General features: G+C 45.0%; 1 protein-coding gene across 2 annotated transcripts in view; it reads right to left on the bottom strand.

Moving 5' to 3' along the window:
- Positions 1 to 9494: 9494 nt before the first annotated feature.
- Positions 9495 to 25337, bottom strand: part of SYT3 (synaptotagmin 3) — a 481632-nt gene continuing 465789 nt past the window's right edge. Inside the window, exon 12 of one of the 2 annotated variants that reach the window (XM_069200996.1) lies at positions 9495 to 11545. Coding sequence is in view for 1 of the 2 variants with exons in the window: in XM_069200995.1 (XP_069057096.1) it covers positions 11438 to 11545 (108 nt within the window). In the remaining variant the exon portion in view is untranslated. The remainder of the gene's footprint in view (positions 11546 to 25337) is intronic. The other variant, XM_069200995.1, reaches the window with a different exon arrangement.

Raw genomic sequence — 25337 nt, 5'->3', positions numbered from 1 at the left:
TTATTTGGTTACCCTTTGGAAAGCGTGCATGCCATTTTTAGCTGCCTCAGAACACTCTAAGATCAGCTGAACAGAGCAGCTGGCTAAAATTCAGAGGGCCTGATTCACAAAGGTACACTTAGACCAAAAGTCTGAACTTAGACCAAAAGTCTATCTTTACTAACTTATACCAAAAGTCTAAATTTACTTGTAGTAAAGTTAGACTTTTGGTCTCAGTTGAGACTTTTGGTCTAAATTTAGACCAGAGGTTCCCAACCTGTAGTCCGCGGACCCCCAGGGGTCCATGACACATTCCCAGGGGGTCCACAGGCCTGTGACGGCAGGAAGGCACCTCTCCAGCTGGGGCCTCTACAGAAACAGGTGCATGTGTTTTTATATGTGTTACTTCATTTGTGCAGCAAATTTAAAAGCGCTGCAAAGGTACTTGTACATCCAGCAGCTCTCCGGCAAAAATAAAAGCGCCAAGATAACTCTGGTAATTAATATACCTGCTGGAGAGAGATGGAAGTTTTGTCTAGTGGCAGTTTTGACCCATCTAAGGTAGCACAGAAAATATGCCTGCTGCAAACAACGTGTATCATGCACAGAAAAGTATTTTATATGCATAGCACAGTGGGTTACTGCTTTTGTCACAGCGATTCTTTTGTTACTGTGCAGTTCATTAGTTACAAGTGCAATCTGGCACAGTGAGCTATGAGCTGCCATCAAAGAACTGCAAGTAAGCTGCATGGAATAAATGATAAAGTTATGTTTTTCCCAGTCTTTCATTATCCTTATTCTGCTAAAAAAAAGGGTTGCTTGCGTAGAAATACATTATTATTAAAGTCAACGCTAGCCACTGTGTTATGTTCTGAATCCTGAGTTTGTGCTTCTCTAGACCAAGCTCTTTTAGAAAATGCCTACCAGTGTCGATGACATGTGAATCCTACACCTTTTAGTCTCATGTAAAGAGCTCCGACACTCTACACTGGTATGAGAGGTGCTATAAAACAAATGAAATACATGTTACACAGAGGCTATGGAGAGATGCAAGGCCCTTATGGTTTTACTTTCTTTACCTACCGCATATAACATGAAAAAGCTTTCTCAGAACTTATGTACCTAAAAAGTAAAAACAAAAATCGCTTGGGAAATGTAGAATCTGTCCTGAGGATTCAGCTTTCCTAAATAAAATCAAACATTGAAAAGTTAGTTGCTGATATGCAGCACCAACCTTCCCGTTAAAACTTTCAATCTTTGCATATTTTTTCAATATAAAATAATTATATCTTTAGTAATTCGAGTATTTGTTTGGTGGGTACTTTTTGTGTATTTTTTGCGATTTACTGTTTTAATGTTTGAAATGTAAATCATACAAATTGCTTGGAGGTCCCCGGCTTCCAGTAGTGATTCAGTGGGGGTCCTCAGAAATCAAAAGTTTGGGAACCACTGACTTAGACCAAAAGACTAAACTTAGACCAAGAGTCCAACTTTACTACTAGTAAATTTAGACTTTTGGCCTAACCGTAGACTTTTGGTCTAAGTTCACCTCTGTGAGTCGGGCCCAGAGTCCTGAGGTTCTTGGACAAGGTAGCCGTATTTACAGAACCACTGAGTATCACATTATCAATCCATATGGTACCTGGAGAGGAGAGGAGAGTGGAGGTGGACTCCGGACACCACTAGAGAGCAGGTGGACAGGAGGGATCCAGATCCAAAGAGAAGGTTCCACCAAATAAAATCAAGGGAAAAAACAAGGACATGCATAACACCAGGAGAGGAAGCTCTGCACTGTAATCAGGGTTTTATTGGAGTAACATTAGCAGCAGCTTTATTCCAATGTATTGCAAAAATGTTACGAAAGAAAATACTCAAATCCTCTTATCAGTTCTTTTTTTCATTTTTTTCATTTTTTTCTTTTCTTTTTATGGCTTAGGGTGGCCTTTCAGAGATGAACATTTTCTTACACACAAAGTACAGACACATGTTCCAACAGGATACCAACGTGCATTTGGCTCAAAAATACTTTTCATTGTTTATTTTGTTCAGTTTTCATCAGACGACAGACTGTCCACTTTCATACTGTTGGTTTCCTGCAGCCAGCGAATTGCTTCAGTCTCATCAGGGGAAAGAGCATGCTGAGGGTCCATGCATACTCTGGAGGTCCCAGACATTGATGGTCTCCTCTCAAGGTCACAGAAAAAGGCTCACACCAGGGAAGGGGCAAAAAGAGAAGGACGACCCAGTGTGCAACAACCTTAATCCGCCATCTTTGATTGGTACACAAAGTAACCGTGGGATCTTCTGTAGACCAGCTTACTTGTCAATAAATAGGGGTAGTTGGGAATATGTAAAGAACCAGGTCACCTGACCTCACGGGGGTAAAGTAAGACTATGCCAAGGACCAGTTACATGTACTTTTTTCAGGAAGGACAGATCACCACACTTCCTATTCTAGGATGATCTATAAAGGTGTGCAGGGATTTCATGAACTTTGCCCCACTAACTCAGCATTCCTAATCAGCCACACTGCCGAAGCCAAACCCGCTTGCTAACCAGGTTCCCATCACAAACAACCTCATTGCTCATCTGATTTTAGGGAAATAAGCTCTGTTAGGAAGCCCGATCACCTGCTCTTTCTGGCCTCTGTACTAGTAGTCTTTTAGCACTCACTCACTAAGACAATCTAATGAAATGGCCCAGTGTCAGGAGTTCTCTCTAGGATACAAACACAGGTTCCTTAGCCATGGAGCCTGATTCTACATGCGACCGGCCCGGCTCATCCATATCCCATAGACTGGTGTTTGAGGGAAGCAACACCCAGGTGTGTGATGACATATCCAGGGGCTAATAATGCAGAAACCTAAATGGCACATGATAAAGAAAGTTCCAAATCTCAAGGTATTAGGGGTTCAGAAGTAGGAATGTGTCAAAGATGCATTATGACAGTCTCAAACCCCACAATATAAATAAACCCCACCTTGAAAGTCACTAATACCCAAAATGAGGAAATTGTCAAGTGCATTCAGTGAAGAAAGAGCCAATTAAAGACCTTTCGACCAATTTCTCAAGGACAAACGCTAAGGAAATGTGAAAGAAGCACCGGGACAAAGGTCTCAAGTATATATGGTCATGAATAGGACAGGCACAGTGACATTTCTGTGATGCGTGTTGAGCAAAGGATACATGTTTGAGGAATAGAATAATAGGACAATAGAAAAAGTCAGACTAGGCACAGTGAAGAACGTCTGAGACTACACAAAGACACATTAAGCACACACTGAAAAAACTCTCAAGCACACACTGAGAGATAGTTCAAGAATAGTGAGTAGAGAAAGACTCAAGGACGCAGCGTGGCGGAAGTGTCTAGGATAAATGAGCAATAGTTAGCCAACAGTACGGAGAGGCTCAGCGATGCACAATAACATTTCTGTGATCGATAATGACGATAATGAAGTCTGAGTGATGCACAAGGAGGAAAACCTCACAGAGTGGAGTTTGTAAAGTATTGGAGAAATAAAACAGTAAAGTTTCAATGATGGTTATTGAGTTAAAGTCTCAAGGAGGTCACATCATGAAATTTGACTGACATAATTAGAAAAGTTTCGAGGATGCGCAACTCAAGGATGCTCGATGAAAAAAAGCTCAAGGACATAGTCGAATATTAGAACAAATGAGGAAGCTGGACGAAGCACATACGACGCTCAGCAATAAATATCTGAAGAAAGAATGACTGGAAACGTTTCAAGAATGATAATTATAAGTATATTCTTAAGGATGCACAACTGGGAAATTTGAGGGGACAAATCAAAAAGGAAATTCACCGGGCCACTTGTTAAGGAAATATGGAGGGACCCGTGATAAGAGATGGGCTCAAGACCACCAGTGACTTTTAAATGACACAGAATGAAAAGAAGACTTAAGATGCACAATAAGGTAAGTGTCCAGGGTTCTCAATGAGTATAATGTCAATGACATACAATTTGTATGTCTACAGGATACATCCTGAGAGGGTGTCAAGGATTTAAGATGAAGAAAATGTCAATGACCTAAGATGTGAAAGAGACAAGAATATATCATGAGAAACGTCTCACAGGCCCATGACGAGGAATGACTGGATTTGACATTGGCATATAACATACAAAGCATTATGGAGACTCAGTGTTGGAACAAATGATCTTCAAGGACAGTCAGTTGTGAAATCCTGCCTCTACCTGGTGCATTCTGGCTTTCGTCGTGTTATATATGCTCCTTCAGCGTTGCCTTTTGGTAATCACCAGGAGATGCTCCCAATGTGTTTTGGATTGTTACAAAGATAGAGAGCAAGTGTCTGCTGGACATGGGTAAACCTAATGTGGAGGATGCTGATTGCCTCCTCCCTAGTCTAGGTGAGACTGACCATGGGTGGCAGAGGAAACTGGTCAATGTGAGGGGGTGTAAGTGCTTTTGCCTGCATTTTGGGCGGAGGATTCTCTCAAGACTCTTAGCAAAATCTGTTCAGTCTTCCATAACGAGGACACCTCCCTTCCCTGAGTGTATTTGGTGTGATTCTGCCATCGAGTGGTATGCATGGAAAATGTATGCAGTGTGAGTGATGACAAATGTTATCAAACACACGACCTGTTTTCTGTATCAGGTAGACAGTCATTCTGGCTTCTCTATTTTTAGAGCAGCAGTTGACTGTTTTCTGGGCTGAAATCTACCTCCAGGCCAGAGAAGTACCAAAAGCAAAGAAGTAGTGTTCTAAGCGTGTTAAGTTGCTTGGATAGTCTTTGCCCCAGGCAGGTTATGAACAGTTGCTCCAGATTCAGTTCTATGTATTCAATATGTACTCAGGAGCTCTTCAGTACATCTCGGAGAATGTTCCCGACTTTTCAGTCAGCAAGGCTTTGTATCGCTGCTCCTACTGAAGGGCAGGACATCCTGCTGACACTGCCCGTATGGAAGACTGCTAACTTACCTGGGGGAGGAGATGAGGGACACTCTGTGAGGACAACAGGAAGACACAGCTAAATTGAAGCCTAGGTGGTAGATTGCTCCAGTGCAAAAACACCTTGTGGGCCTGCCATTCAGCTCACCCGATCCAAACTTCAGAGGCATCCATAACCACTGCATCATGTGATAGTGGGAGATGACCTGAGACCTTGTGCTCAAATTGGTGCGGTAGCACTGATCCCTTGACCTCTCAACTTTTTAGGAACCCTTATCACTTTTTCCTCAACCTGAAAGTTTATCACTCTGGAACCGTTTGAGCTACAGTTTCAGAGATGATCAGTGTTCAAAGGAACTGGAAGACCTTTACTCTAAAGAAGTGCCTATTCCACTTGTAGGTGAGAAGAAGTCCCATGGTTGCCTTCCGTTGATAACAGCTGTATTCAAACTATCCCTCTTGAGGTTTGGGCCCCTAGTGCTCCTTACCCCTTGGAGCCTAATTTCAGCGCTAAATGCGTTCCGAGTGCCAATAGCTCCCCTATTGGTACAGTAACTTTTGGGAACAGTTGAGGTTGTGACACATGAACTGTGTCCGTGTCTAACCACCTGATGCCCAGTGGCTTTCTTAATTGGGCACTGTAACCTAGATCCTTGTTCACATTGGGTGGGGGAGTTACCTTCTTGAGTTGAGTAGTTCATTCGTCCAGTCAGGAAGGGATATTCAAACATATTACATAAAATACATTTGTAAATTTATTGTCCAGCGTACAAAGGTGAATCATTGGAAGATTGCTAAAAACTTGCAAACTCTAACAAATATTCTAACATTGCTCAAAGGTTGTAATGCTATTTTGGCTATAGGGCCCTAAATCATAAATACTAAACACAGAAGCCTTTGCAACTGTCTAATTTCGGTGTGTCTCCTAAATGTTATTCTCTATTTTACCAGGGTAAATAAAGTATGTTAATTTCAAATTTTAGTTCTGATCGAAGACCAATGCCTTTTGTTGAGTGTTATAACTTTGTTACACATTTCCAACCCTCATCACATGTTAAAAAAAAACCTTGGCTCAAGCACTCTGTTTCTTAGAGAGTCAATAACCAATAGGAAAGCTTGGCATCCACAGAGCAGTGCAGAAACAGCCAAGTCCCTGGAACAGCTGAGTAACCAACAGACACTCACCTATGCATTGCTCTGTAACCACAACTGGAGAAAGAACATGGCACACACGAATGGGGAAATACTCAAGAATGCTTGACAACAAATATTTCAAGAACACATATGAGGAATGTCTCAAAGACACTCAGACCCATGATGGGGGAATTGCTAAAGACACACAATCATGAAAGTCTCACAATCAGATGGTGAGAAACGTTTTGGATACAGGGCGAACAAAATCTCAAGGATGCACAATATGGACATCTTCAAGGATGTAGAGTCAGAAAAGACTCAAAAGCATATTGAGTGGAAAGAAAGTGACAAACCATCATGAAAGTCTCAACACCTCAGAAGGAGCGGTTCCAAAAAAAAAGACAGAACATTTTTAGATTAGACTATATGGAACATCCCAAGATGCCACAAACAGGTACGTCTCAATGACCCAAGACTAGGAAGTTCAAAGAGCACACATTGAAGAAAATCTCAAGAGCCCACAATACGAATGTTTTAGTGCAACCAAATAAGACTGTGCTTAATAATACATGACAAAGACCATCGACTCTCACCAAGAGTTAGACTCAAGGATGACCAATAAAGTCACAAGGACACACAACAAGAAATGTCTTAGGCACTCACTGTAAGCAAAGATTCAAAGATACACAATAATGAGCATCTTAATGACACATAATATGGAAGTGTCGAATATACAAGATGAGGACACTCTCAAGAAGACATCATGCAGACAATTCTGGGGTAACCAAGGTGCAGATGGGAAATTAGCTGTATTCCGTGTGCCATCATTTCTGCAAGATAGGTTCTATTGCTCGTGGACTTGATTTGTCTAGTATTTGTCTGTAGTTGCTTGAACAGGTGCTTCATACTCGAGTCAAAGAATGATGTTGGTGATGAAAATGGTGCTAAAACGTTTGCTTGCACGATGTTATTGTTCTCGTAAAAGATGCAATTTTAATTGTTTTTAAATTAAGAAAGAGAGTGGACAGTACTCCATGCATGGTGTAAAAGCATTTTATATACGGTGCTACACTATGGCAAACTTTCATGATTATTTTCTTTTATTGCTGTTATTTAACGCAGTTAAACGCAGTTAGCCTGTATGTGGGCTGTATGTCTTTATTTTTTGCTTAAGCTACTTGGGCAGACAGTCACATAGGATCATGTACAGCATTTCTCCACTTCTGAATGTGATTAGTGATTGGGTTTTGAGGCAGTGTACTTTCTTCATGAAATGTATGAGAGAACTTAGAGCTCTCTACGACTGCTCTTGCTACTGTGTTGGGTGTTCTGTAGTTATCTTCTGCTTAGACTGTGATAGTGGGTATTCCCATAATCAATCATGGCTCTGATGATTGTCCATGTGATTATGGTTTTTCTCAAGGAACCCTTGCATTTTCATAAGAAGCATGATGACGTAGTAGTCATTTACTAGTGATTTGCACCCTGTGTGATTTTATGCAGTAGGTGCGTGATCCACGTCTGCCTCAGTAAGGCTAGGACAGTGTCACCACTCAAGCAGGTGTTAATGAAGGCACGTATTGTCTGCAGACTCTGGTCAGCAGATACCACCTACACCATGCAAAGCTAGGAGTTTCCTGGAGATTATGAGTTGTTCATGCAGCTCATGATATGTGTGTCTGGTGGGAAAATGTCACTTAGCTGTGGGTTGCACACATTTGTGATATTGATTTAGGCGCCATTTGCAATAATATGATAGAAGGTATTCACTTAGTAAGATGTGTTAATCTTTTGAGGGTACCAATCTGCTAATGGTTACCGGCATTCAAAAAGGAGGGTGTGGGTTCTTGTTCTTTGAGGACTTTGGAAAAGTTGCTTCATTTAGTTATTTGATCTAAAAGAGTCTGAAAAACTCTACGGAATGCACTTCTCACAGACGCATTGGGAGGGACAATTCCAATACACAATGAGTAAAGTTTCAAGAATACATATTAAGGAACTTTCACAGAGACAGAGAATGAAGAAACCTTCAAAGCATCATGATGAGGACATTCTCAAGGGCCACACAATGAGGAAAGAGCCAATGACAAACAATGAAAGCAGTTTAGGGATACAATGTGAAAAGTCTTTTGCATGCACAATAGCGATTCTCTCAACTGCACACACACGGGAAAGACTTATGGATGGAGGATAAGGAATGTCTGATGGATATACTAGAAGAAAGTGCAAACAAGCAAAGAAGTCTAATGAACACACAACTGATTCATTTGAATAATTTCTCAAGGGCACCCAATGTGGAAAGGATTGGGGACACAGGATGAGAAAGATGATACATGATTGGGAAAATGTTAAGTACACTTAATCAGAAGACTCATGAATTCAAAATGAGGAAAATAAAATCTAGGGAATGAACAATGAGGAAAATCTCAATGACACATAGCAAATTCAATCTCAAAGACTCATAATTAATAAACTCCCAGGAAACTAAAATGTATAGTCACTGATTGAGTGTTAATGCACAATTGGGAAAATTTAAAAGATGGACAGTAAGCAAACTACGAATAATGCACAGTTGCTAAAGTCTATGCCACACAGAAAGGAAAGTCTCAAGGATCCATTATTTGGAAAGGCTGATGGAAAGGTGATTGGGAAAACCTGAGGGACACACAATGAAATGGCGATTTATTACCTATACAGAGAGATTCTAGTGGTTCTATGGCCATGTATTTATATTGAAGAACAGCATAGAGAGCATTGAAGCTGATACACTGGCTTCCTGTCTCAGGATGCAGCACAGGAAAACTTCCAAAGGTGTGACAGTTTGTGGCTTGAGGAGTGTCTCTTGAAAAAGTTTCACTATGTAATTTCACTGCTTAACATGTGAGGACATGTTTAAAGAGGTTTCCCTCACTAAGATAATTGTCTCTCGTCTGAAAATGTGGTATAAAGGTGACTTTTCCTGATTAAACTACCTCCCTTGAAAAAGGCATTCTAGCTGGTGGAATAAAACTCTTCATAAGCTGGATGGTAGTAAGACACTGTTGTGTAAAGACAGCAGCATTTCTGAAGACACTGAGGGATCCCCCTTCCAATCTCATGCATCGAGAGCTGTGGTTCGCTTTACAGAGCCCTCTGCATGGTCTAGTTCTGGATTCAATGAACTTCCTTCAGAGCAGAACATATGCCCCCCACTATTGCATTGGAAGTGCTGTGGTTGGACACCATCTGAAACATCGTCACATAAAGACAACCCCATGACAAAAACGTTACCTCTATATCACAGACACCATCGCTGCTGTGTTATTGCCTGCCTTTGTCTGCAAACCATATATCTTACATGTCATCGTCGTTTGTCCTCCACCTCTTCACCAGATGGGTACTTCTTCAACTGGGAACTGTCTGTCCTTTGCCTTGATACCATCTTGTCTATGAGTTAACACCTTATGTTTTTCACCTTGGCAAGTTTTTATTATCTGCCCGGCGCACACACACCGCACGTACAGAAACATCATCAACAGTAGATTCCATGGGAAGCTGTCCCGCACTCAAATCTAAAAAATATGTGAGCAGCTGGTGGAGATTATACCAGCCCCAAACACCACCACCCAACCCATATTTACTTCTCTTCTGCATTCGTATTGGCACTTGCAATGAAGTCTAGTTTTAGCTAACTCTGTGGATAAAGGGAAACAATTTAGTGGATCCTGGCAGCTCAGAGGGAAATTCCTGAATGATGAGTTCAAATATGGAGAGAAAGAGGACAATTATAAGAGCATTGGGAGAGTGCAGCTGGTTAGATGTTGCTTTGAAGGCTCAGGAAAAGAGTCCATCAGTTCAAATTTAGCTTTGGAAATGAGAAATCAAGGGAAGAAAGTAGCAGGTCAGAGCCAGCTCCGATGGCTTGGTAAAGTCCAGCAGGTCAAGACCAGGAGAAACAGAGAATCAAGTAGGTCAGATACAGGGCACAGGAAGAAGACTGTCACGTCTGGTTTAGGACAGAGTAAGTATTTCAAGTAGGTAAGGGCACAGGAGGAAAATCAAGTAAGATACAAGGGCAGAAAAACAGGGTGCTTCAGATCATCCATTCTCTAACAGCAGTAGGAGATAGTCTAGAATGTTAAGAATGTACTCAGGGCACAGAAAAGAGTCAAATTTGACCGGTTCCCCTTTGATGGCACAGGGGCAGAGGCTAGCAGTCTGGGTCCAACACTAAGGCCACAGAAAAAAAGAGTCCAGAATGTCTTTAGTGCTCTAATGGCACAAAATAAATATTTAGATGGTCACCCATGCTCTGAGTTGGCAGTTCTATGAGCTTTGATGATACGCTGAAGAAACAAGCAACTCCTTTCCAGGTGTAGGAGGTTTACAGGAGTAGAAAAGGTCAGAGGAAGGGCAAATGGGAGGGGCTAGAATGTCAGACCCAGGCTTGAAAGCAGATGGTGAGGGTCCAGGGGATCAGGTTCACAGCACAGTCATAGGGATCCACTAATAGCACCTGGGGATGGTCCTTCAGTGGTTTAGTCCATAGTGTGGGATTACCGCATAAGAACCCACCAAGTCGGGTCTTTGACACAAGGGAGTGTATAGCAAGTCACATGAAGAGAGTGTCTAGATCTGAGTGCACATGGAGCGAGTGCTGCATGTCAGATCTAGAACACAGGTGACAGTACAGCGGGTCTGGTCCAGCTCTGACAGCATATAGGAGAGTTCAGCAGGCCACGGCAAGCTCTGAGAACACAGAGGAGAGTTCTACAGCTCAGGTCCAGATTTTTGTACACATGGGTAGTGTCCACCAATTCCGGTTAAACTCTGAGGATATTGGGGAAGAGAAAGCTTTACCAGATCACATGGAAGAGTTCAGCACATCAGGCAGAGCTCAGAGAGTGAGTGGAAACTGCAGCATGTCAGTGAGAAACAGACCGTCTCTGAAGAGGAGTGATGAAGGGGGTCATGACAGCTGCTACTGCTTCGGGAGGAGGAGGTTCTCCAATGAAGAACAGGTAGGGGACCAAATAGCTAAAGCCAAGTGCAGTCTGCTGCTCCAGCAATGGGATATGATGATGGGTGGAGATATAGGGAAGAGGTGGGTAGGTCCATCACATGCAAGTCACCATGCAGAGGCGACTTTCGTCTTCAGTCACTGGTTGTGCCCAATGCAGATGTATATGTCCAGAGAACTGTATATGTAACAGGGCACTGTCGCCAACTTGCATCCTTTGTGGGCACTGTTTCTTCCATGGTGGATACCCTTCCACCCCTGGCAGTAGTTGTTACCTCCACATTTCTGCCACACCAAGGCTGGACAGGAAGGGAAGATGGGGATGGGAGGCCACTCCCTGTGAAACAACTCAGTGCTATATGGCTTTGAGAAAATCAAATGCGAAATGGTTCTTTCTACTCCATACGCCAGGACTGGCTCTCCTTCCATCTTTGCATCATCCTCGAAAGCAGGGCCCTCTTCCTCAGAAATAAAATAGAGAGAGAAGCACAAGCCCGCAAGCCCTGAGAAAGAGATGGGATATAGGAGAAGGGAAGGAGTAAGAGGCATGGAAAGATGGAGTGAGCAAGCAGGGAGGGGAGGAGGAACAAAAGAGGAAAGCAAAAAATAAGCAAGAAGTAGAAGTGGTAGGGATAAAAAGGCATAGAGACAAGGAGAAAGGGCAGAGAAAAAAAGATAATTAAGCATTAAAGGTAGAACAAAATACACATTAATTTTAATGTACAAATCATATCACCATCTAACTGATGAGGCTGTAAGAATCATATAGCTGACATATAGTCAGGACAGAGAACTCTGTTGCAAATGCGATGGAGTACCCTGCCGGCCAAACTCCTGGCTCGCCCGCCATATTCAGAGATAGGAAGACTGTACACGTGCTGTCAGCCAAGTCCCAGTTGGCTGTATGGACGGGGGGGTCTGATAGCCTGGCAGACGAGAGGCCTTCAGACAAGACCACCCACGCTATTTAGAGCAGACACTGTGATTGTTTATTTTTCTGTTTATCATTGCCAGGAAAAACCGGTAGGTGAGGGACAGAAAAAAATAATAATAACCCCTACATCCTAGGAGAAAATGGCAAGGATGTGGGGGGTCATTCATTATTTCTTGTTTTTCAGAAACAAGTTTCCGCTTTGGAAGCTTGTTTTTGAAAAACAAAAAAAGTTAAACCTTTGGTCAAAACCGAAAGTGACCATTCCCGAAATCTTTTGTAATGTAGAAGAAACTGCATTCTTTTCAAGGTACACCAATGACAACTAGGTTTGCTATCCTCTCTGAATTTGACAGAGTACTGTCAGAAAGGTGGCGGTAATGTACTACGCCACCCTGACAGACTAAACTCCATCCATCAACCTCTAAATCGGCCCCCTTGTTTTCAGACTTATTGTGGCGGGGGAGTCTACTAATGGAAAGCATGTTTACTAAATAGTATGAAATTAGCTCTTCTTTTCTATGTTTCAGCCTGTGCTAGAACCCCTTGCCACAGAATAAAGGCCAGGTAGGCTGAGAATGGACGAGGAATGTGCACAGATTGAGTTATTCTAATGTGTCATCCAGGTTCCAAGTCTCTGCACTGTAGAGGGGTTACCTTATTGTTGGAGGTGGTATGTTCTGGTTGGCTGTACTAGGCTCCAGCCAGGCAGAATGTGGCATCTCCCATCAGGGGTGGGTTATTACACTCACTGTATAACCTGTGCTCACTCTTGTGTACCTTGGCACAGAGCCGTCAGGCTAAACACAGAGGCAATGTGTAAAGCAATGGCACAGCACTTCCCCACCACAACCAGGTATTTAAAGAATGCATTCAACATACACATTGTCAATACAGTATGATTATCATGGAAATCTGGGATTAAATTATATTTAACAATAGCGTTCACAATCTCCCCCACAACTGGTGTCAAACAGTATCATCACAATACTCACCCTACTTGGATATAACCTTTTAATTCAGGGTGTACCCCGGTTCCCATTGCTAGCAGCAATATGTAGATACAAGGGTTGTACACTTCCACATAGCACAGTGGCAAAGGCCACATTGGTAAACTGTAATTGCCAACCTCAGAATTTCCCTGGCAGATGAACGTGAACAACAACACCACAGAGTGCCCTAACATTCACATGCACTCACTCCTGCACATCTACTCTGCACCACCAGGTGGTGCCACGGATATCAGTCAGCTCAGCTCAGTCAGTCGTGCTCACACACACACACACACACACACACTGGGACACATGCACTCTGGGAACCCAAATGCTGTTCCCGGATATCAGGCAAGTGAATGCCACTGTGTTTACAGGCACCCCAGGTCCCGAACCACTCTCCACCTACCAACCAGCTTTAGCTATTCCACCCCTCCTAAAACCATAGATAGCATCAACCTCCCCCCTAAACATTAGGCTACTCCTGGCCCAGTCACTCTATGCAGGATCCTAGGGAAAAGATGAGAGGGGGGAAGGAAAGACAATAGCTGATCAAGCAACAACTAGCAAGGAGACAGTTAGGCTCCCAGTAGGAGGTTCACTCAGAGGTATGCAACACACGGGGTAGAGTTACTGGTGCTGCCTGTTAGCCACAATGGCGCCCAGCCCCGCCAGACAGTGTGCATAACTAGCAGGTTACCAAATAGTTACCAGTTTCAGCACCTCTGGAACAGAGATGCACCATCAGGGCAAGTTGACTTGAATCGCCCTCGACGAGGAGGCGCCGCATCCGGTGCACAAAGAATTGAATTACACCAGACAGTTAAACTCCAAAGTGAAAAGTGCTCAGTGCTGTACCTCCAAATGATGCACATCAGGAATTGATGATCTGAATTGGCCCCTGACCTGACAACCTGACAATCACTTCAAAGACAATTCCCAATGCAGTACCTCCTCAAGAGGAGCCACTAGTCTGATGTGTGATGACTTGAACCACACCAGACACTCCTGGATGCTCCCACAAAGAATGTAAATCCTGCACCTCTCTGGGATGAGGCAGAGCATCTAGCTCTTGATGACTTGAGTTGGTCTAGACCCTCCGGTCACACAAGGAACTGCGTTTCCGTCCCTCCCTTTAGCCGTATAAGACTCCCCAGTTACACACACTTTAACGCAAGTTCAGCCGTACCATATGAGGCAGTGTACAGCACAACTCCGGTTGCACCCCCACCTCCGATGGTCACAACCTATGAATGGACACAGCACGCAATGAGCATGCAGCCAAGCAGCACACAAGAGAAATGTGACTCACTCGACAACAGCAGGCCATGCGGAGTCCTGCAACCAGTGATTCCGCTCACACCACAAGACATCTCAGCGGGCAGCGGTCCCCACAATGAAGGACCACTCACCTGAAGTGTGGGCAGTACTTGCAGGCTCTGCACCAGGTAACTCTAGTCTCCAGACACAATAATTTGTCCACACTCACACTGCTGCTGCTTGATGTAGGCACAGAAGAGGGCACCACTCTCCAGGTGGTACTGGCAGATGTTGTAAATCCCTCCCAGGAGGACTTTGATGTCACTGAGACCTCTGCAGAGGAGAGGGGGCAGCCAACATGCCCTTGGAGAGCACACCTCGCGTTATGTCACAGCAGCAGGCAGTTGGTTCAGACCAGCCACAATACAGGAAGGGTGCGCAGATCCCCTCCTCGGACAGTTATCGTCCCATGCACAACAGATTCTTCTGACAGTGCACACCACATGGTCCAGCACCACCGGTCCTGCATCGCAGTAGATGCAACTCTGCCTTGCTGAAGGATAGTACTGCCAGTTACACTAAAGTGTGCCTTTGAAGTTAGGGGTGGTTCAAAGGGTTCTCCTTTGAACGACAGATGACTCCCTTAATTTCCTCCCCATCGCCGACATAGAATGTAGATCTTTATTTTTAGTAGGGGGCATGGTCTGGCACTGAGAGAGCAAGTGTCAGAAACCTCTCCCTCCACTCTATCTATTCCAGTTCCAAATGGTAGGGGGTCTCTCATTTTAGGTGCCCTGATTTAATAGTTGTTGCTTGGTGAATGCCAGATGTGCTCTTCCATCACATCCAGTGTGATGGAGTTGAATGTATAAGACACAAAGCCTATTAGAATCTAGAAATGCCCACCTCCTAGAAGTGGTATTTCTTGTGCATTAATAATGAAACTACCTTTGCCATTTTAGGGGGTTTATCACTCTAAGTCCAATGATACCAAACATCATGAGGCTGATCCTCTGCAATCAACTATTGCAGCCAGAACTAACAGGACTCTTGTCTCCCATGTTACCTTATGGGCAGAGCAGCATTCATGGGCAGTGTGGCATGCGTGGGTGTTCCACACCCCCTGGGCACATGTGCCCTGGCGCACATACAAGCCAGCAGAAACAGGCTGGACACTTTTGCCACATGCTGGCCTGAGCCACTATTTTAGATACCTACGTGCAAATGTGCACAGCCTGGCAGTTGAAGCCAGAAGCAATATCTCCGTAGCAAACCACTTGTGTGCCAGTATGCGCACATGGGCTAGCGCTCCTTCCAGGTGGATTGAATGATGACACTGGCACTTTCACACTGTATTCATGCTGTATTTACAGTGGGAATGTGCCCAGGGCCGATGGGTCCCTCAAGCCCATCTATGCCAGACTCTCTGTATATAAAACCACCATTGTGTAGGTGTGCACACCCTGGCCTATTGGACTAGGCTACGAGCAACCGAAGGTCCTCTGGCGCACATGCACACCCCGGGGCCTGCCATGGTCAGTGCCACCTCTTACACTCAGAGGACATGCGCGTGCAGTTCCACCCTGCACCTACAGGGGGACAGTGTCCAGGGCCCAAAGGCCCCGCCTATGGGACAGGCCCATCCCATGGGCACGGCGACCCCCCTAGGTAGAGAACACCCATGTGGGAGGTTCTCTCCTACCAGAGCAGAGTACCCTTCAAATACCTGCCCTACCCTACGCCTTCCACCTGCCCCATCTTCTGGGCTCTCCCAGCGAGGCATAAGGCTGGTTTAGGGTTGGCCAACGCACAGGAGCTGCCACCCTGAGCAAAGGCGCTCCCCGTCTGCCGGCCCATCCAATCAGGCCTACGACATAGTTGACGGAGTCTTCTAGTACCAGGGCCGTACATGCCCCAGGTATGTGGAGTACCTTTTCTACGGGGTCCTCCTGGGTGCAGCACCTCAACCATTCCCATACTAGTCCCTTCCAAAAATAGGTAGGAAGGGCATGTACACTCTCTCACTCCCATACAGTGGAGAAGTGCCCAGAGGCCTAAGGTCACACATAGGGAGCAAGCAAAGCCTGGGGGGAAAAAGCAAAAAAATGTAGGGAAATTCCCCAAGAAGCACCATGTCTAACACTCATCCAGGCAGATGTCTCAGAGGCTCTAAAAGCTGTATTTCTGAAAATGCTTCCTGGAATAAGAAGGTATTCAATATTCCACAAAAACATTCTAGTTTTCCCAAGAAGGTTACATATGGATTTGGTTTCATTGGATGAGCAACAACTTCAAGGGGACAGAATGTTGAAGTAAGGCAAGATTGGATTGTGCTTCTCGAGTGACTGAGGTAGCTATTTCTACACAGTGGCCACAAGAAAGAAAAATGCAGGATAACACATGTCAGAGGGAGATAAGCAGGGCCACTGGAATTTTTTTGCCTATAATTAAGGATTTGCCCCATTTGCCACATAATCCATCATCTGCTGTGTAATCTGCAGACTTTAACAAAAAAAGTTTCTAGCTCAAACGGTTCAAAGGCTACTAAAAATGCAGCGACACGCGTTGCCGATCAGTGGAAGGCTTTTTGCAAAAGTTGATTGGTCACCTTTCTGTTGCTTACTGATGTATTTGAATATTAAACTGGTGCTAATGAGATGCAACCAATACCCAGACAATGTTAACAAGTGTAAAAGTGACAAAATAATGAAGCAATAATGTTGCAGAATGTGCCGCAATACGCCACAAAATTAGCTTTTTCTTGCTGCGTAGTTTACTTAACCATGCCACATAATTTGTCCCTCCCCTGCCACATAATTCCAGTAGTCCTGGGGATGAGGAAGTTTCTCAATTGCTCTTGTTAGATCACCTGTCTTGCTCCAGCAATACAGAGTCCAAGTCCTTTGCGGATAAATGGGAGCATACTACAGTGCTCTTAACAAGGTCTACAGTGAGTAACTTGAAGGGCCTCACCAAACCTTCTGCTTTGAGTTTTATGTTTATGATTCTTCAAACTGAACAGTTATAGGGGAAATAACTCAGCTATGTGTACATACAGACAGTCTGTTCTGTGATGAAGCCATGCACTATAACAGAGGGAATTCAATTACAGGACACAATTATTTCTGCAAACAAAAAGGCCATAGACGTTCTTCTCAATATTGTCAGCTACAATTGCATCCATCGCTACTGCTCTAAAATGGACAGCCTTCCTCTCTATATGCCACATGCATGTTATGTTATGTTATGTTATGGCCATTTAAAAAGCGTAAGGCTACTCCATTGGGTTTCCCAGTGCTAGACCCCAAGATTTTATCTTGTGCAACTTCTTTAAAACAGCCATGTATTGAGTTCTTTCGAAACGTCGTCAGAGAAGGACAATTTCTGAGGGAGCCTGGAAGCCTATTCCATACTTTTGGCCCAAGGAATACAAAGGATCAGCCTCTCATGTATGTGCGTTTTACAACGGGGACTCCACATAGAAATTAAGCAGTGTACCGTAGTGCCCTAGAAGGTTGATATGCTCTCATCAGATCTTGTATGTGCTTTGGGCCTGTCCCTGCTCTAGTTTTGTACACATAAAATAGGGTTTTAAATTGAATTCTTTTCTCCATGGGAAACCAATATCAATGTCATAACAAACCTGTGGCCAAGGTGTTTTTTGGCAGACTAAACATCCTGGATGCTGGATTCTGGACCACTTGCAAATGTTTACTTGCTGTTTTGTCTGCTCCAAGATATAGCACATTCCCATAGCCCAGCCTCGAGATTACCAAAGTCTGTATCACAGTCCTTTGGGTATGCATAGGAGCAACCAGATGATTTTTTAAAGCCATTTTAATGCAGCAAAACATGTAGCTGGTAGTTTTGTTATCTGTGACTTCACAGACAGCTTGTAGCCCTTGATAATTCCCAGATTTTGTTGTTGGGCACAGGTATAGGAAAAGGATCCAGACTTTCTGGCCAGTGTTGAAGGCCCCACAGAGCAGGGTTCTTACCTAAAAGGAGGACCTCTGACTTCCCTCCATTGAGCTTAAGTGAATGCCTATCCATCCGATCCACAATTCGTCTTAGTCCGGAGTTCAAGATCTCTGAGTTGTGTCTCTGTACAGATGACAGAGAAAAGATGATTTGAGTGTCATGTTCGTATGAAAATAACGTGAGACCACAACTTTCCACTAAGTCTGCCAGTGGACGAACATAGATATTGAATAGTACCGGACTCAGTGAAGATCCTTGAGAAACTCCTGATGTAAGAGGATGTAGGTTGGACACAGCAGATGTTGAGAACAGTTGGAATAACCAGTCCCGTAGGAAAGAAAACATGCAGGCGAGGGCTGTTCCCTCCAAATCCAGATCTGTTATTCTTTCCTGGAGAGTTGTATGTGACACAGGTGTCGAATGCCGTGCTGAGATCGAGTAATATCAGCGCTGCTGTCTCACCCCTGTCTAGGAGCCATCTAAGTTGTTCCATGACTCCTAGTAGCACTGACTCGATACAGTGTCCTTTCCTGAATCCCGATTGAGAGGGACAAAGGCCCTCTCGTACCTCTAAGAAGCTATATAGTTGACCATTAATATGCTTCTCTATAATCTTTTCCATAATAGGCAGCAAAGATATTGGTCTGAAGCTAGCCCAATTTTAAGGATCTAAGTTGGGTTTCTTTAGTAATGGCTAGACCATAGCATGGTTCCATGCTGTTGGTACAGTTCCCTGTGTTAGCGAGGCATTAATGAGCTCAGCTGAAAGCTGCACATTATCCAAATCTAGGGCCTTCATCTTATGTGCAGGAAGCTGATTTTCAGGTGATCTTTATTTAACTGTTGTTAGTAATGACAAACTCCTTCAGGTCCAACGTGTTACAGGACCTCAGTTTACCAATTCTTTTTAAGGGGCCTGGGTTTCACTGATCATTAGACCCTACTACCCCTGATGTGCTATTTTGCGGGGACTGCTCGTTCTCTCCTTGACTTAAGGTCATCCGTATATCTGCCACTATTTCACAAACAAGCAGGCTAATTCCTTGCATTTTGTTTGTGACAAGTCAGGTCTTGGGAGATTCTTGCTGGGGCCTGAAAGTTCACTATCTACCTTGAAAAGGGTCTTGGAGCAATTATTTGCTGCGTTGATTTGCTCCAGATATAATAAGCTGTGTGGGTAGTCTTACAGTTCACCTGATCATAATACCTTCAGCCTGTTTTAGCATTGCTGATGAAATTGACTGCCATTACCTTTTAAAGGTTTATTTGCGCTTTGCTAATTTGTGTTGCGCCGTTTTTATACTCTTTAGTTATTGGTTAAGGCACTGAGTGGATTAAGGAAGGGACTGTTGGTGGGAAGCAGCCTATAGCTGTCCTAGGTGATTGGCCGTGTCTAGTGCCTCCCCGTTAGGAAGGGAGCAGCCGCCATTTTGGGCTGGGTGAGTGCCCCAGGTGTTTTATGTCCAGCATGTATTTAATGGTCACGAGGCTCCGATGCGTGAGGTTGGTGCACCGATGGTGTGCCAAAGGCAAGCTTAAGGCAAACCCGTCGTCCAGGCGGGTCCAGGGGCCAGAAATCTTGCCGGTCTAAGCTCAGAAAGAATGGTGTATTCAGTTTATCAGTTACGAGGTCTTCGTCCAAGGTGTCAGGAGTTGTACGTATCATCTTTGGACCCAGGTAAGAAAGAGCAAAGTTGTAAATCATTTAATTTCACACTACCGGCGCAGGGGTGGGAGGCTCAAACACAGAATATGCATAAGTGCGACAATGGGGGAATGGCACATGGAGGGAAAAAAGAAAGGGTGTGAAGAAAGTTTGATTTCTTCTCCATAAATGTACGTCCATTACCTAAACACCAGCAGCATATCCATCATTTTTTGTTGGACCACTCACTGGATGCCCTGTCGTGACAGAGACGTGGCTGCACAAGGCATCAGGTCCTGGTGTAATCGCAGCCGTGCCCTCAAACTATGACATAATCAGAAAGGATAGAATTTGGAAATTGGGAGAGGCAGTAGCCATAGTGTTTAAAAGAAAGTATGAATATACCAACAAAGAATTAGACATTCCAAAATGTGAAGCAATGATATTTTCTGTAGAACTCACCCACAGCTTCACAGGAACAGGCATACTAATCTAAAGACCTCCGGGTTATGCTGGGAATTGGTGCTCGTCACTCCCAGATATACTTGCCCTGGAGATTCTCAGAGCCCCTAATTTTATGTTGTTAGACGATCTGAACATATCCCTGGAGATGAATAGGTGTGGCATAGGGCACCTGATGATTGAAGATCTCAAAGGGGTGAACCTGAATCTGATGAGTAAGGGACCAACGCATACAGCAGGACACCAACTAGATCCTATTTTTGCAAATATACATCTATTAAAAACTGTCCCGGCTGTGCCGCTAATATGGTCAGATCATCATGCAATACCTTTTTCGATATGGTCAGATAAGGAGGATAACAATTCAGCAGATGGGGTACAGCAATCCTTGAGAAAATGGTAGTGGTTAGATACTCTCAGTTTAAACATCCAACTAAGGAATTCCAGACCCTGAACAGGACCCGGGGTGGAGTTGGATCAACCCATTATAGATACTTGACTGCGGTATCTCTTAAATAATGTGGTACCCATAACAACCACGTGCCAAGTAAGATGTTAGCTACCAGCCCCATGGTTTACAGAGGTACTGCGGCTAGAGAAAGCGAGGTGTAGGAAACTGGAAAGTGGGTGGAGAAGAGAATATGAGGCTGAGAGTAAATATAAATATAAACTTGCATTAAAAATTATCAGGTGAACTGTAAAGCGCAGGTCTTGTCACTTGGTCAGTTAAGTTCCCTCCCAACACTTTAGATTACATTTGGAAAGGTGGCATGTTTGTTACTATAGCCGAGACAGCAGTTAAAAATCCATCAAGACTAGGGGCACCTGCTAGATAGGCAGAGGTTTATTGACCAAAGTTGTTTCATCTGCTGTGGAAAGAGCCCCTGAGGCAGAAAAATATTTCGGTATAAACATCTCCAATATCCATCTAAGATGGAAATCCAACATGGAGGAAATGTTACATAATTTAGGATTACATTATCAGAGGCCACATATTGGCTTCTTTAACATGCTGGGCTGTATCTCAACACGGGACACTTACTTTTTTTCTGAAAATCTCCCTCCATTTCCATGGCAACCCTTACCGTAGAATGGGGAGAGTAGACAGACCGAAGGAAAAAGCAGATAGGGTGGTGAAAAGGCAGGTAAGGGAGGCAGGAGAGGGCAGGTTGGGGAGAGCAGACTAAATGGGAGATAGAGTTGAGATGGTGGAGAGTTCAGAAACTGAGAGGGAAAGAAGAGAGACTGGTGGGGAGAGCGGATAGTCTGGTATTGAGAGTAGAGAAATGGTGATAGTAGGATGACTAGGAGAGCGCGGACATTCTGAGGAGAGCAGAGGGACTAGGGAGAGTGGGCAGACTACAAGCAAGAGTAGAAAAAATAGTGGGAGAGCAGGGAAGCTGAGACAGGAAGGAAAGGTTGGGTGACAGAGCATACAGGCTGGAGGAACAAGCAGGCAAGAAGAATGGGGAACTAGGAAAAGCAGAGAGACTGAGATGGAGAACAGACATACTGGGAGGCAGAGGAGAGATTGGAGAGAGAGCAGATTACCTGGGAGAGAGATGGGGAGAGTGAAGAGACAGAGAACAGACATCCTGGAAGACAGAGCAGAGAGAGTTGAGTGAGCAGATCCTGAGAGAGCCTGGCAAGAAGAGCGGACAGACTGGGAGATAGAGCAGAGAGAGAGATTACCTGGGGGAGAGATGAGGAGAGGGAGTAGACTGACACAGAGAACAGACAGATTGGGAGACAGAGCCAAGAAAGCATATTACCTAAAGGCGAGATTGTCATGCGGTTCCTATCATGGTACTAAGACTGCATGTCCTACGTGAGGCGGCTGGGTACGGCGGGGTGGCCTGTGCTCCTTCTTCCCCCACTGGGACTCGCCGTGCGGTGCTGCCGGAATCGCACGCTGCAGCTTGGGGTGAACACTCTCTTGCCCGGACCGGAGAGGCGGTCCCAGCTTTGTCACACCCCTTCACTCTGCAGCATGACCTGAGACCACGGGAGGCCCTGTACTTGGGAGTTCTGCTAGGCATTCAACACTGCACTGAGGCCTGTGACTGGTAAGTGCCAGGAAAGGAGTAGCACACTCCTATCTACCTGCTTGATTGTTGCATGCTGTGGGGGGCCCTAAGGACATGTTTACGGGGGCTTCCCATTCCCACCCTTTGAAAAGTGATTGGTGCCTAAGACTTGGCTCCTGGTCCCTCGTTGCTACCCCGCAGTTTGACTGTATTGTGCTTTGAGTTGGACTTGGGAGGCGGCGCCTCTGTTGTTTACCTTGGCCTCTTCAGCCAGCCAATACCGCCAGAGCACTACTAGAGGAGAATGATCTTGCCAGGGGCCACTTAATGACTGGTTGGGCCTCTTCCTGTGATGGGCCTTTAGCACTCCGGGGACCCGCTGGGACCTGTGTCTGAACTTGCTGCTGCTGAGGTTGCAAGTGCCCCCTTTCTTAGGCCTGTCTTTTTATCATTGGTCTCAACAGGGGTGGTGCCTGGATGTGGAGCTGAGACTGGACCCTGTACGAATAATAAAACTACTAAACCTTCCTGCTTTTTGCCTTGAAGACTTGTTTTGGGTTTGGGACCATCTGAATTATGAGCGACCTCCCCCTCTAGCCCCTCTGGGAAAAAGGTAGTGCACTGGGGTCCTTCGTGGTGGTCCTCGCTACTGGGGAATTTCCAGCCTCCCGTGTTTCAATGGAGCAGGTTGAAGTGGAGATTTCTGGTGAGTTGACTGGCAGCTGATCTGCTTTTGTGCTACATCTTTAACCCAAGGAGCAGGAATGTTCATGTGGCTGCAATCTTGTGGTAAGCGGGCCAACTCCTCTCTGCTATGACCCTCAGTTGCTTCGAGATTCCGCTGCAATAGGAAGGGATAGATCTGCCAGCTTAACCACCTTGCAGACCCACATATACCAATACACTACTGAACCCACCAAAGGGCCATGGGGACTTCCTGAAGGAGATCAACCAGCCCCACCATCTAGTGAGCTTACAGCTATCCTCCAGGCCATCTTGACATCACAGGCCATTGTGGAGATGAAAATTGGAGAGGAAAGGATAGATGTGGTACTGCTTCATCAAGATCTTCAGAATGCCACTGCACACATAACAGAAATTAAACCTCCGATTTACTTGGTTGGAGATGATGTCTCTGCTCCCAAGACCCAGGTTTCTACTCTCCTCTCTCGCATGGCTAAGCTCCATAGATGTGCTGAGGATGCTGAAAATCCCTCTAGGCCTAACAATGTGCACATAATAGGGGTTCCTGAAGATATGGAGGGCTCCGATCCTCAGTTGGTGGTGGATTTCATCGAGCTGTGGATTAAATCCTGAATGTCTGTCCTCTTGGTTTGCAGTGGACTCCTCCAGGAGCCTCTCCTAGGCCAATAATTGCTTTCATCCTTCAGGGATAGGGATGCTAGCCTTAAGGAAGCTTGCATGCAATCAGACCTCCGATGTGGGGATGCCAAGGTTCTTCTTTTCATGGACTACATCGGCATGGTCACCGCTCCTACACAGAGGTAAAGCAGAAGCTCAGGTTCATGGTCTTCAGTATTGCTTGCTGTTTCCAGCTAAGCTCTGCGTTCTTCATGCTAATAATTCACACTTCTTCGACACCCCGGAGTCTGCATGTCAATGGCTGACCGAGGACTATCTACTTAGCAGCATGACGACTGCTTCCTCACACCAAAAGGAACCCACGGATCCACAGGGACCAATGTTGTTGCCTAAACCTTGCAGGGGGCATACTCACTCCAGAAGAAGATGGAAGACTGCTCAATCTGAAATGCCTTCTCGGTCCCCTCAGTTGCAGCTGATGCCATTGTCCCAGCCTGCTTCGAGTCCCGCTGCCGGGGGGGAGGGACCGGACTTAGACAAGCCTCCAGACTCAATATCTCCTACACCGGTTGTTTCTCATACTGACACAGATCTCTCTCGCAGTCCTACAATTTGATTGGAACTGGGTTCCTGACAGTTGTATATCTTTGAATAATAAGGGCTGTCTTGTTTGTTCTTTTGCAGCAGAGTTTTTAACTTACCTGCTCTGCTGTTTCTATGCACTCCCTGTGGGCAGTTCCATCACAAAGAGAGGCGGCTAACATCTCAACGATTTATCCCTCAGTACAGGGGGGCTCATTCCTCTGATGTTTCTACAATGTTGTGTGTATTGTTTTATCTAACAAGCTTTTTCTTTTTAGGGCGATTGGGTGGAAGTATGAGGAGGGGTGGGGTGGGAATTCATTTACAAACTATTGGGTTTTCAATGTTTTATTGTGTATTTTATATGTATTTATCTTTTCCTTTATTTTTTAGGTTTTGACACACACTTCCGCAATGACTATGGCGGCGATTTTCTATTCACGACCTCTTGTGGTGCCTTGCTGACACCTTATTTACCCAGCCACTGGACCTTGACAGGCCCCTTCCTTACATTATCTGTAATGCGTAGTCTTGCCACCCTCCATAGCTATGACCTTTCGACTATTATCTTGGAATGTTAATGGTCTCCCAGACTGTGTAAGACGATCAGTGGTCCTCACCTTCACTCATCGTCACTCTCCTGAGGTACTCTTACATGAACAAACGCATGTTATGGGAGATCATTCTCCCTTTTTAGCACATAGGGGGTATGATAGGGTCTTTCACGCAGGGTACTCCTGCAGAACTCAAGAGTCACTATCCTGTTACAGCATTCCTTCCCCCTCTCTGTTTCCCATAAAAAGCGTTACCTGCAGGGGCACTTTATTGCCGTGACTGGCACATTAGAGGGCCAGATGGTCACTTTGGTATGCATCTATGCACTGCCTGCATCCCTTAACGCTTGCCTCAGGGACCTCTCCAAATTCCTCCTGACCCTACCACAGAGCCTTACAATAATAGGTGGTGACTTCAACGCCATGTTGGAACCACAGCTTGACACAATGGGGACCCCCACCAGCTCCAGGTGAATTGGGGCACACCTTTTTTCTGATTGGACTGCTACCCTGGGCCTCTGTGATGCCTGGAGGGCAT

This window comes from Pleurodeles waltl, chromosome 7 (assembly GCF_031143425.1).
Source record: "Pleurodeles waltl isolate 20211129_DDA chromosome 7, aPleWal1.hap1.20221129, whole genome shotgun sequence".
In the NCBI taxonomy this organism is placed as follows: Eukaryota; Metazoa; Chordata; class Amphibia; order Caudata; family Salamandridae; genus Pleurodeles; species Pleurodeles waltl.
Note: the sequence above shows the minus strand (reverse complement) of the source record. Positions and strands in the feature narration are given on the sequence as shown.